Consider the following 13,051-nt stretch of genomic DNA (forward strand, 5'->3'; position numbering starts at 1 on the left):
CCGCCGTCGCCGTCTCCTGCAGCGAGCCGAGCCGAGCCGAGCCGAGCCGAGCCGGCCGCGGGGTCGCCGCGCCCCATGGACAGGCACAAAGTGAAGCGGCAGAGGCTGGACCGCATCTGCGAAGGTGAGGCCCGGGCTCCAAGCCGGGCCCGGGGCCTCCCTCAGCCCGGGCCCCTCGGGGAGCGCCCGCGGCCAGCTGCCTGCAGGGAAGTGGCCGCGGGCGCGGGAGGGACCGGCTCCGGCGGGAGATCCCGGGCAGTCCGCAGCGGTGCTGTCCTGCGCCGCACTTTGTCTGGAGCAGGCCTGAGGCAGGAGTCTTCTCGGAGACTTAACAAGACGGGTCCCTGCAGCCCAGTCCGAGGGGAGAGAGCTTGCAAACGCAGGACACTGCAGGGCAGGTCCCGACACCAGTGTGGTGCTTGGCCTCGCTTGCCTCTCTGGCGCTGGACCGCAGGAGCCTCCTCGAGGGTTCTGGCAGGCTGCGGACATGCATCGCTGCGACATCTTAAAAGGGCAGGGGTGGGACTTGTTGGGCATAGGAGCGTGTGCCAGCTGGTCCCTTGCAGCAGCTCCACTTGTCTGGTCTGGTTTCCGGATAAGTAGGATTAAAAATCGTTAGTTTTACACTTGGATGAACCAGAAAGTAGATTATTGTGGTTTAGGCTTGCATGCAACAAGTTAAAAGCAGATGGATGAAACAGTTCCCGTGTTGTAGCCGAGTCTGATATGCAGCTTAAAAGTGAAGCAAAGGAAGATGTATAACTGTCTAATCTATCTGTGCGTTCACCAGTGTCAGTGGAGGGAAGTTTTCTGGAAAGGGAATATGCAGCAGTGTTTGGCTCTTTCTTATTCTTGCGTGTGTGCACGTTGCTGCTCTCCTTCAGCCGTGTTAACGCACTGCTTTGAGCCCTGTTCCCTGAAGAGGCATGGACAGATTTGCTGTGGCTTCCTTTTTCCAAATTCTTTTTGTGCTTATCGATTCTTTTGTGCCTTTTGACTAGGTTGCTTACTATAGGACTGGCACAAGCAACCTTTCAACAATGGTGGGCTGCCCATTTCCTGTCGCTGGATGATTTTTCCCCTTCCCCCACAGCAGATGGCGAGGCACAGGGAGCAAGTTGTGAGACCAATGAGGGAACTGGGGCTACAGGGGCATGGACCCTCACAAGCCTCCAGAGGCTGCAGGTGACGGCTGCAGGTGACTACTGCAGTTCGGATCTAATCTCTGGGCTGTAGGTTGCCATCCCCTGCTACAGGAGGTAGTTCCTCTCATGTCCCATTCAGTCAGTGCTAACTAGGGTGCTGCCTGCTTCTCATGTTAGCCCTGGGCTCTGGAATTCATTTTGTTCCTTCCTGTGCACGGTCCTAACTTCCTTTTTCCACAGGCATACGGCCTCCCATTGTGAATGGACCGATGCCAGCCCGACCACTGGTTGCGCTCTTGGATGGGAGAGATTGTACTGTTGAGATGCCCATCCTGAAGGATGTTGCGACAGTGGCCTTCTGTGATGCTCAGTCAACTCAGGAAATCCATGAAAAGGTAGGGAGACCAAATGAGTCCATGTGGGGATGGAACAGATTGAGCAGCTGAAACATGGAATGACTCTGTGGGGGGTGTTTTTTTGTCTGCAGGTGCTGAATGAGGCTGTGGGGGCTCTCATGTATCACACCATCACCCTATCCCGCCAGGACCTGGAGAAGTTCAAAGCTCTCCGTGTCATTGTGCGCATTGGCAGTGGCTATGACAATGTGGACATTAAGTCAGCTGCAGAATTAGGTACGATGAGCTCTGTCTCTCTCTTCTGGGAACATAAGTGACTATGAAGGGACATTCACATTCACTTTCTTTTTCTGCTTTGGAGTGACCAAGACTCGTTGGACATACCCAAATAAGCCAAACAAGGTCAGGCCTCGTGGAGGAGACAGAAAGTTCAAGCGCAAAGATTTTATGGCAGCTGGCCTAAGAAGAAGGTTAGGTTCTTGGTCACAAAAGTTCCCAAATCTTGGACGTAGCTGCTAACTTAGCTTTCTGTAAACTGCTTCCTTGTCTTCTTGACGACGAGGTCCTGGACCTGTTTAAGGTCCAGTTAGATATTTACTATGCCAGAAGCAAATAGCCTGATGTTGCCCTGCAAATCGATTTCAGTTGCTTAGGAATCATTATGTAACTTCCAGAAAGGTTTTGCATTCAACTAAATTGTGGATGAACATTTTTCAAGGTCTTGATGGCAGTGGCTGTGTGTAGTCCTTGATGCCTTTATTCTTTCTTAGCTGCCACAGATTTTTGGGGGGGAATATCTGTCTGTATGCTTTGCCAAGAGGTATTTGCAATGCTGAATCATCTGTGCTTTCAATTTCCACCTGGATTGATCTCATGGTTCTGATGTGAGTGTTGAGGCTTGGGTGTTTTTGTGCTGACACATTTGAACTGCTCCATTAAGTGCCAGGCAATGTTATATGGACACTTGCCTTGCTGCTCTGTGCCTGTTACCTCCTAAGTCAGCTGTAGTGTGGGTGTGGTAGTGCAGCCCTGTGCTTACTGCACTTCCACAGGTGCCAGGACAAAAGCAGGAGCAGGTGCAGCCTATCTCAGAATGGTGCTGCTTGAATAGGATAGGTGTACCTTGTTAAGTCTCTCTCAGCTTGACAAGATGCCTGGGCCTTAGGCTCCTGTAAAACCTCTTTTTCCAAAGAAGTTTTGAGATTTTGGGCTAAGGTTTAGGCGGAAGATCTGCTTTGCCCTATTTGAACCTGACTTCTGGCTATCTAATGTTGAGAAGTTTCTCTGGAGATCCTGGCCGTCTGTGCAGTCCGGACACTCTTCTCAGTGCAGGAGGAAATTAGATAGAACTTGAGGTCATTCTAAGGTGTTTTCCTTCCTTCCGTGACATGGCTCATACAGAGCTGTGACACCAATTGCTTCCTGGTGGCAAGGTATCTTTCATTGCTTGCCTTTGTTAGCATTATGGTTTGCCTTGTCATTCTTGACCAGGGTATCTGAGAGTCCATGTGGCTGCACAGTGCCTCCGTAGTGGTAATTGTAATGACTGTTTTTTTTTAAAATAGCAAATGGATTTTGAGAAGGAATCCTGTGGTTTCCAGTCTGTACATGTTGTAGCTTAGCAGCAGCAACAGTAGGATGACCGGGAAACCTGTGCTTGCAGTCTGGCTTTGAGCATCTGGTATAGAACGCACGGAGACAGCCACCTTTGTAAATCTGCTCCCATGATCTGCTGGGCAGCCCCTTAGGAATGCCCTGGAGTGAGTGTCTCTTGGCCAGGTGCTACCCTCTGCATACTTTGGCTGCACAAATGGTATAACAAGCAAACTTCTCTGGTTTTGTCACTTTTCTGTGGTGGGGGTACCAGCTTAATGGTTTGAGAAGCAAAGAAGCTTAGGAACTTTTTCTGGAGGATCCTGAAACTTGGGTAATGAGGCTGGCACCTTAGTGACTGTAGCTGTGGAGCGTGGACTTGCCTTCCAGCCATCATGCTCTAGGAGGGGAGTTTGCTGCCATAATGCTGTATGGGGTACTAGGGATCTCATGTGAGTTCCTCCTTATTGCAGGCATCGCAGTTTGCAACGTCCCTTCCTCTTCTGTAGAGGAGACTGCAGACTCTACCCTCTGTCATATCTTGAACTTGTATCGCCGGGTGACTTGGCTCCATCAGGCTATGCGGGAAGGAAATCGGGCTTCAAGCGTTGAGCAGATCCGAGAGGTGGCTGGAGGTGCTGTGCGTATCCGTGGGGAGACACTGGGCATCATTGGCCTGGGTAAGAAATGGTAACTTGGACCGAGAAGGAAACTGAGTGTCCCTGGGGACACTGTTGGTAGCTTCTGGACATGCTGGGTTTCCAAGTTTGTAATTCTGGTGACTTAATATGTAATCTTGCTACTCTCTGAAGCCAAACGTAGCGCAGCCTGTGAGTCTCTGCCTTTCTTATACAAATGCTTGGAAAAGCTGACATTTTCAAACAGCCCTCTTTGGCAGCCTCTGCATGTGCTGGCCTTGTTGGGAGAACTTCATGTTGCTGCGATACCAGGTCTTGCTAGAAGACCTTGCTACCTTGCTTCCAGGCCATCTCTTTTCTAATCAGCCTGAAAGACATATATGTTTAGAGTGCAGACTGAGTGTGGGTTAAGCATAAAGAGCTCCCCTTGAGGTTGAGCACTGTTGGCTATAGTGCGTGGAAGGGTTAGTTCACATCAAGGGAGCAGCACAGAATTCCAGTATGATCATCTGCTCCTCCGTGGGCTTCTGTGGGGAGGAGTGGGGAGAAGGAATGGGGTTCCAAGAGTATCCAGGAGCAGTCCCTGCCTAGACCCCGGCTGTGCTATGGGTTGTTGCATTCATTTGACATGAGTGTTTTCTCCTGTGAAGGCCGTGTTGGACAGGCCGTGGCCCTGCGAGCTAAAACCTTTGGTTTCAATGTGATTTTCTACGACCCCTATCTGCCGGATGGAGTGGAACGGTCCCTTGGGCTGCAGCGAGTAGGGACTCTGCAGGATCTTCTAATGCACAGCGATTGCATTTCATTGCACTGCAGCCTGAATGAGCATAACCATCACCTCATCAATGACTTCACTATTAAACAGGTGCAGCAGAAACTTGGTCTTCCTCCTTTTGCCTCCCTAACCCCTGCTCCAAACACCCTGGAAATGAATGAGAACATAGGCTGCTGCTTTTGCAGAGGCTGGGAGCTTGTGAATCTTGCTGGCTCTGCTATATGGCTCCTGTTGCCTGCAGTGGCTGGGAGCAGGTGGATGGATCTGTGCTTGTTTCAAGAGAAAACTTGGCACGGACTCTTTGCTTTGTAATTTCACATCTAAAATGACTGTTGTAGGTGGCTACTGTTCAAGATGGATGAGAAGTTTGTAGTTACGTTTCAGATGTGTAATGGATGCTGATTAGGGCCAGGAGTAGCGCAGGCCAGTAGCACAGTTCTGTGAGTGTGCTTTGCTCTTGGAGCTGAGTACTCTGTGCTATAGCAGTCTCTGGCTCCCCCCACCCCTCGTCTGATGCTTTTTAGTGCTTTCTTACAGCCCTCTGGTTTGTGCAGCTGGCCTCTTTGCTTGTTTATTTGAGTAACTGATTAGAGTGGTTTGCTAAAACAAAAAAAAGTGGGGCACTCTAGGGTGGGAAACCTGCGAGCTCCTCTTCTACCTTTCTGTGCCTTCAGTGTTTGTACTGAGTTTTCCAGGCCCGCTTCGTGTGCCCTGGTCCTTCCCAGTCTCCGCAGGATCCTGCTTGTTTCCCCCCAATTAATGCTGACTCTAAGGAAAAGGACATTTTCACTCCCCACCCCCTCCACCCCTCTTTTTATTTTCCCCTCCCCAGATGCGCCAGGGCTGCTTCCTGGTGAATACAGCACGTGGGGGCCTTGTAGATGAGAAGGCCTTGGCACAAGCCTTGAAGGAAGGGAGAATCAGAGGGACAGCACTGGATGTGCATGAATCTGAGCCCTTCAGGTAATGTCTGCTCCTGTCCTGTGGCTCTTCTGTACTGGGTGATTCTCTGGTCTTGGTCATGTTATAGTTACGCTGGGAAGACAGATTGGGATTCCATCTGGGGGAGAAACAACGTGTTTGGTCTTTTGTCCATATCCCTCCCCCAACTCCCTTTCTCAGCTTTGCCCAGGGGCCCCTAAAGGATGCTCCCAATGTGATCTGCACCCCTCATGCTGCATGGTACAGTGAGCAGGCTTCCATTGAATCCAGAGAAGATGCAGCTAGGGAGATCCGCCGAGCTATCACAGGTAGGTTCCTTGGGGAGGCCTGGGATGTGATGGGGCTGCTGGGATAGGCATTCCTTGGTTCCCTGTTAGGACTGGGAAATATTAATGCAGACTTCTTCCTGAAGGCCAAGGTTGCTGGGCTTGTGCTTCACTGCCTGATTCATTATTTCCTGGAAAGGGAATGCATGTTGCTGATTGGCTGTTTGACTTTTAAGGGTTTTGTAGCTGTTGCCGAGAGGAGTCTTTGTTTTTTAGATTGTGTTATGGGCAAGACCAATGTCTTTCCCTTCCCCCTGGATGCTTGGCCTGTCACTTTGCAGGCTGCATGGCATGCCCATAAGTGCCCAGTATGTGCTGGGGAAGACCTGGCAATGGCAAATCAGCTGTGCCTTTCCTAAGATCCTAGGGGTTGGGTGGAGCGTGTTTGAGTCCCTGAGAATCGCCTGGATGAGATGTGGGTATGGGGCAGATCTTCATTTAGATCTCCCCTTCTCTGTCCAGTGGAACTCCCATAGGAAACGATGGAGGGTCCCTTTTTGCTGCTTTCAGCTGCAAGTACGTTGGGCATCAGTACATTTGCTTCTTGTTCTTTTACCTTCTTGTTGCCACAGGTCACATACCCGATGCCTTGAAGAACTGCGTTAACAAGGAGTATTTGTTGTTAGCTGCTCAGTGGTCCAATATCGATCCTGCAACTGTTCACCCAGAACTTAACGGAGCTGCAGCTTACAGGTGAGATATGGGCTAACGCACATCATGCAGGTGCTTGTGCGTGTGCTTATGCACGCTTACTCCAGTGTCTGGGGTGTGTACTTTCTCTGGGAATCTGATAATTGCATTTTGCCTGGCAACAGATCACATCCTGCAAGCTGTGTGGCATAAGCTCCCACAAGAAATTTTGTCAGCATCGCTGCTTTAGCTGGCTCAGAAGCACACAGCTGCTTCTTCTGACAGTCTGTGCCAGCGGCAAGAACCCAGGGCCATGCAGATAATTTCCACTGCACCAGGTTATCTTGCAACAGTTTTGAAAGGTTGCGTGTTATAGAGGCTCTTCAATATGTGAAACCAGCTGGACTCAAAAGAAGGATCTAGGGTGAACCCTAGGAATGAAGCATACAAAGAATTATAGCCTATGCACAGAACTTCCTTCTCTTCACCCCGAGACAGGACTAAACGTGAGAACCAACATGGTCTAGTGGAATAGGCAAAAGACTAAGGCAGATCCTAGAGTTCTGTTTGTCTGCTGAAGGCTTTCTGTGTGGTGCTGAGACAGGTTGCTTCCCTTCTGTTTCTGCATCTCTAACGTAGGGGTTTAAGTCTTCTCTCCCTTCTGGAAACATTTAGGGACTGTTATTGTTTGTTGCACACTTACTTCCAAGAGGCAAAGAAATACTCTTTTCTCCCAGAAAGAGAGTTGTGGACAATGGGAATAAAGGAAACGCTTTGTCCAGAAGCTGTTAATTTTTCCTTTTACAGCCCAGTGAGTGGTATCCAGCAGTTTGTGCCTCTTGCACATAGTGTCTGGCACCCGTTTGGGATGTCTGAAATCCACTTTCTAGCAGTGGCAAGATCTGTATTGGAAATGTCTAGGGGCATGACAAACCATTGGTGAAGTCAGTTGCTGAGTGAGTGGTGCTCTGGGAAGGGGTGTTGTGGTAGCAGTGTGTTACTGGGTTTCTGGTAAATGCCCTCCAACAATATGGCCAGGATGGGTGCCCATGCTGTAGACCTTTGTGCAGTGCAGCACTCCACCTTGCATCTCCTCTGAGCTGCGATAGGCATGCTGATAGCACGGGTCTGTCTTCTCCCTTGGTTGTGATCTCTGAAGACAGGTGTGTAATCTCATGTTTTCTGTTGGTTTCAGGTTTCCTCCAGGAGTAGTGGGAGTAGCTGCTCCTGGCTTGCCAGAGCCAACGGTGTTGGAGGGGATGGTGACTCACGGGATACCCTCTGTGTCTCATTCCACACCACGTACCCCTTCCCCAGGAGAGACGAGCAAACTGGACCCAGACAGAGAGATCCCTGCTGACCAGTAGCATCTTCTCTCTCATTTCTCCTCTGGCAGCAGAAAAAGCAGGGGGAGATCTCCCTGCTAGGACCTTCCTTAACTCCCTCTGAGACTGTTTCCTATTCATATGGGACAGGAGAATGCATTTCATTACTGGCAAACTTTTAGCTCTTGCCTTTCAACAGATATTTTATAACCTGTTTTAGTTTTAATTTCTTGGTGAATCTGTCTTTTTGTCTGGGCTAGAACAGCAGTGACCTTGCTTCCCATTTTGAAATTCTTAGTTTGACCTGTAGGTTTCCATGTCCCTGTCTCCTGTTGTTTCACAGGAAGGCACCTGGGCATGCTCAAGTGCAGGAGCACTGGAGCTGACTGAACACAAAAGGCTCCCAGTGCTGCCAACAGACTCTGTAGGTTTTCAGCAGTGACTTGCACAGGCTGCAGATTTGATAGTTTGTGGACAGTGAAGGTGAAGGGGGTGGGGGAGCGCTTTGAAGGAAGACTAGAAAACCTGGAGAGGCCAAGCAGATTGTGTCCTGATACACTGCAGGGCAGGGAGAAGTGACCCTGTGCCCAGCGCTGCGCACTGCCCTGTGTAGCCTGACCCTGCTGTCTGTGAGCACAAGTGTAGCCATCATGAGGACTGGTGCTTGGTCACATGAAGTTTAGCTCCTGCAGTGCTGGGCATGAGCACAAGGGAATTTTGAGGCTAAAAGATCTAAAGGATTGACAGCATTCACTTGCATGCTGGCAGCCCAGGTGTTCAAGAGGCATCAGGAGAGCTTGCCCTGCAATCCTTACACTGCTCAGGGAGGATCAGAACTGGCAGAAATAGGGAGAGCGCAGCAAGCTGTAGCTATTTGCAGCTGCTCTTGCTGTTTTTTTGTGCATATACCTTGCAAACTAATGCTCTTCATCAAGAAAAATGTTCTGCTAGAATACTTGGTATGGTCTGTGCTAAAGAGTTGTTAGCATAGCTGTGTTGGTTGGAATGTGAAAAACATCCCCCCCCCCCCCGCCGGCAGATGTAGCTAAGATGGCAAGTCCGTGTAGATGAGTCTTTCTGGACAGAAGAGTGCTTTTCTTGCTATAGCTAATGTTTGGAAAGGTGATGTAACCATACTGGCAGAAATGTCCTGCCAGCCCGGCATGGAACACTTTTAATGTATCTGTACCAACAGAGATTTTGTAGTACTGACAACTCCCTAGAAATTAGAAAAGGAAAAAACCTAAGTAGTTCACCTGTCTGGCCAAGGGCAGGATTGTTTGGGACATATAAGAATGGACAAAACCTTGAAAAGAAGAGTGAGGCATTTGTCACTTTCCTGGGGCAAGATGATTCTTCAGCTTGATTCAGTGTCAGACTTCTACTAATATTCCTCTAAGTTTCCTTTTCTTCACTGCATCCTGTCTCTCCTAGTTGTGCCCTCTCCCCGCACACTGAGGGTTTTCATGCCTGTAGTATTTCGAAATCGTCTAAAACTTGACATCTCTTGGGCTGCAGCAGTATGTGTTTCTGTTGCTTATATATGTTGGAATGCAGCATCCTGTGGGAGACTTGCTGTGGGGGGTGTGGCAGCGGGGACCACTGATCTTTGTACTTCAGTTTGAGGAGAAGGCTGTTCCTTGTTTCCCAATGAAAGGAGCCTAGAACTTGCAGAGGGCACAGAGGACATGACCCAAGTAGGTTACTGTTTTGTTTGGGTAATAGAATGAAGTGGCAAAGCTCAGGTTGGTTCTCAAGTTCTCTTCTAACTTGTAAATTGTTTTCCATTTTTTTCCCTTCAAATACTGGCTTATGTGACCTAGTTTAGTGCTGACCTTGTGAAATGATTTATTTTCCCTTGGGAAGAGGTGCCGTAGGGGAGGAGAATGTATGGTGAGTGGAAGTCTTTAGCTGGCCCTATTTCCTTTAGACTGTCACCTTGGCCGAGTGGAGATTTACCATGATGGGACATGGTTCAGTTTCTCAGCGCTGTGAGCTGGGTGTGTTTGTTAAGGTGTTCAGGTAGCTGTAGGCACGTCAGCTCTCTGTTCTCCTGGATAATGCTTATTCGGTTTTAATATTCATTTACCTCCTTTGTGGCTCAGGAACTAGCAAGTCAAATTAGAGTGACAGCAGCTGGGGCCAGTGGTAGACGCGTTACGGGGAGGAGAAGCATTTCTGAGGAAAGCTTGGAGGTCACTGATTGGAATGGAAGATACCAATATCTGAATATTTTTCCAACAATTTCCTAATCTCTAAATCAACAAGGCTGTAGCTCAGAAAGCTGCTCCCCCAGTAGGCATGCTGGCCTGGTGGGAGGAAAGGTTTCTCTAGCAATTCAAAGGGCTGACTTTGGCTTGTTACTGTTTTAGGGAGATAGTCAGTCTGTCAGCACCTTTTTTATTTTTGAGTTGCTGCTGAAAACAGCTGCTTGACCTGCAAAGATACAGGAAGCAGATAATTTTGGGGTAGGGAGTTCCCAGTTGTGGGGTTTTCAGGCACAGGAGATCAGGGTCCATTTATCTCCTTTCTTAGAGTACAGTGCAAAATGTGTAAGGGACAGCCTCTTATCTTTCTCTTTTTTTTTAAACTATGGGTAAATTAAGAACTATCAAGAAAAACTTCAAAGAAGGAGTGGAAAAGAAGATCACACCTGGATGATGTTGAAACTCTTAATTTTTTAGTTGGTGCCTAGATACCATGGTGACTGGCATACTAGGAATACATGCCTAAAACTGTGAGGATTGCTAACTCCATCTATGTCTGCTGATGAGCTTGACCTAAGCCTTAGTCCTAAGAAAACAGATTGTGTTACAGCCAGTGCCATGTAGACCTGCTTTTGGAAATAAATGACTTCACATTTGGTTGGAGTTGCAGTAAAGAAGATGCCGGTCTGGGCAGGTGCAAGACTAAAATCAAGCTGAATGCTTCCCTCTCCCCAATGAACAGCTCTCAGGTGCTGGTAAAACTATTCCTGTGGCACCCTCATAAATACCTCTGCTTGGTATGCTTTGGGCTGGGCCTAGCCGTTATCAAGAGAAGGGCAAGGAAGTGACATGTACCAGTACTGAAGCACAAAGTCTTCCCCTTTTCCCTGATGCCAAGTTCTCCTTTAACAGCACCCTCTTCTGTGCAGTGTACTCATTTGCCACTCCATGTTCTGGGTTGAATGCAGCATGGAGAGACAGAAAGAATATTGTTTTTCTTGTCTTAAATCACTTCCTTCAAAACCAGTGTGGAGCTTAATCCCAAAGAACAGAAACCTCCTATCCCAGGGTGAGGCAGACATGCCCTGGCCACGCTGAACTGCTCACAGGAGATGCACGCTCTGTCCGAAGGTACATCCTGTTTTGTCAGGGTCGCTGTTGCTGACCAGCTTTTTTATAGAGGACTCAGAGTTTCAGAAATATATTTTTGTAGACAACAATTAAACTGTGAAGCATTTAAAAATAAAGCATGTAAACAAATTTTACAGCAATGTTCCCTGTGCAGAAGTCCTTCTCACTTCAGTTCTTTCCTGGCTCTTGTTAGAAAACCTGTTTGGCTATTTCTTGGATATATTTTAATAAAGTTCTGGAACAAATATGGCTGCAGTTTGGTGGTAGGGGTGGCCCCACCTAATGCATGCTGTGAGAGGTGGGAGAAACAAAAATCCATGGCTGCATCCATCCCCTTTGAAGAACCAAGTTTCAGAAGAAAATCTTCCAAATGATGTCGTGTCCTACGTTGGCCGCTTTATACGTTATGAGAGTGGCCTGTTTTTGGGCTTTGCTTTGGGAAAGTCAGGGGTGGTCTGATGCCTGCTTTTATGTCAGTACTAGATTTATAATTAGTGATTCTGAGGAGAGACGTGGGAGATGTTGCTCTGGGGGACACAACCTGTTACCTGTGGAGAGTGGGTCATGTTCATGCCTTTTTGTAATGCAGGAAGACCTGCCGGAAGTGAAGGCTTGCTTATACAAGGCAACACCTGGCCATAGAGCTCACAGCCCTAACATAAGATGAAACGAGCATAGAAGAATTCAGGAAGGGGTGAGGTACTTAAGTGGCTAAGCGAATACATGACTATTTTAGTCTTTTATAGGATCAGTAAGTTCTTGGGATTTGGAGCATAAATCAACTGCTGTGGGAAGTTAGAGAGGCCCTTTGACCTGTGGCAGATCAAACCATAATCCAGTCTAGGTGAGCCAGCAGCCTGACACAGAAGTGAACGATCGCGGTTTGTCTCCTTCACCGATCCTAAGTTTGCCTGAACGTGCTCGTGCAGAGCCCGACTCCTGGGTGGGCGGGCGCTCCTACCCAGTAACCCAGTCTTCTAGAGTCCGTAGCCACCGTGGCTGGAGGGCTCAGGAGCGTGTTGTGTGCCGCTCTTCATTTGGCAAGAGACCACTTGCAACAGCTGTATAATCGGATCCTGCTGTTTGAAAGCACTTGTGTGTGTGACGCTGTAGTAGATGAAAGGAATACTGACGTCCAGTTTGAATTCTAGCTTGGCTTTTCAACCACCGGATGCAGTTATGCTGCTGCCACTGTGGTGAAACAGGCCTGTAATATTCAGTGTCTCTCCCTGTGTGCATCCTTAAGGACCTGATCAGATTGCCTCAACTTTGTTGTTTGATCACGTAAATTGAGTCCGGTAAAGCCTACTTTCCTGACCTCAAATTCGGGCTTTAGTTGTTATGTAAAGAACCTGGATTGTCACCTGGTGCTCTTACTTGGCTGTGGGCTTTTCTTTTTGTTCTCTGCTCCCCGTGGACTATGCCAGGTTCCTCATCATCTGTCACCGAGGAGACCAGTTTCTGGGAAATGGAGATGGGTTATTTTTTATTTCTGCTGCTGAACTGGTACCCAAAAGCTCCACCCCGGTTTTACCAGCCGCTGCATTGCTTGGCCAGCGCCTATCCGGGTGAGTGGCGACAGGAAGGCGACTGGTGACAGCTCGCTCCGGTCCGTGGGCAGGCGGCTGCTGAAAGACCAACAAGAAACCGCCGCCGCCTCACTGCGGGGCCGGGAGGGCCCGAGGGCAGGTCCGCTCAGGAAGATGGAGGCTGGCCGAGCCGAGCGCCTCAGGGGCCGCGCGGTTCGCGCGCTGCAGCGGCCGCTCGGAGCTGCGCTCGTCTCGGGCGTCCGCGTAAAGCCGCTCGGCCCCGGCCCGGCTGAACCAGCGCAGGCTCTGGGCAGACCTGCCTGTTGTCGCTGCGGTCAGTGACGTCACGTGCTGACGTTGCCCGCTGTCGTCAATCGCCGCGGCCCCGCCCAGACTCAGCCCCGCCGCGTGCGGGCACTCAGTGTGCGCAGGCCCCGGCGGCTGGCGAGGGAAG

The 13,051-nt window shown here is 49.4% G+C and overlaps 1 protein-coding gene across 1 annotated transcript; it reads left to right on the forward strand.

Moving 5' to 3' along the window:
• Positions 1 to 18: 18 nt before the first annotated feature.
• LOC109310261 (C-terminal-binding protein 2) lies at positions 19 to 11,313 on the forward strand. The gene is made up of 9 exons (XM_019535369.1): positions 19 to 124; positions 1,386 to 1,540; positions 1,633 to 1,777; positions 3,568 to 3,774; positions 4,383 to 4,597; positions 5,340 to 5,470; positions 5,630 to 5,757; positions 6,348 to 6,468; positions 7,601 to 11,313. The coding sequence occupies exons 1-9, from the start codon at positions 76 to 78 to the stop codon at positions 7,770 to 7,772; spliced, it is 1,323 nt and encodes a 440-aa protein (XP_019390914.1). The 5' UTR covers positions 19 to 75; the 3' UTR covers positions 7,773 to 11,313.
• The last annotated feature ends 1,738 nt before the right edge of the window (positions 11,314 to 13,051 follow it).

Source organism: Crocodylus porosus, unplaced genomic scaffold (assembly GCF_001723895.1).
Source record: "Crocodylus porosus isolate Cpor-Errol unplaced genomic scaffold, CroPor_comp1, whole genome shotgun sequence".
Lineage (NCBI taxonomy): Eukaryota > Metazoa > Chordata > Crocodylia > Crocodylidae > Crocodylus > Crocodylus porosus.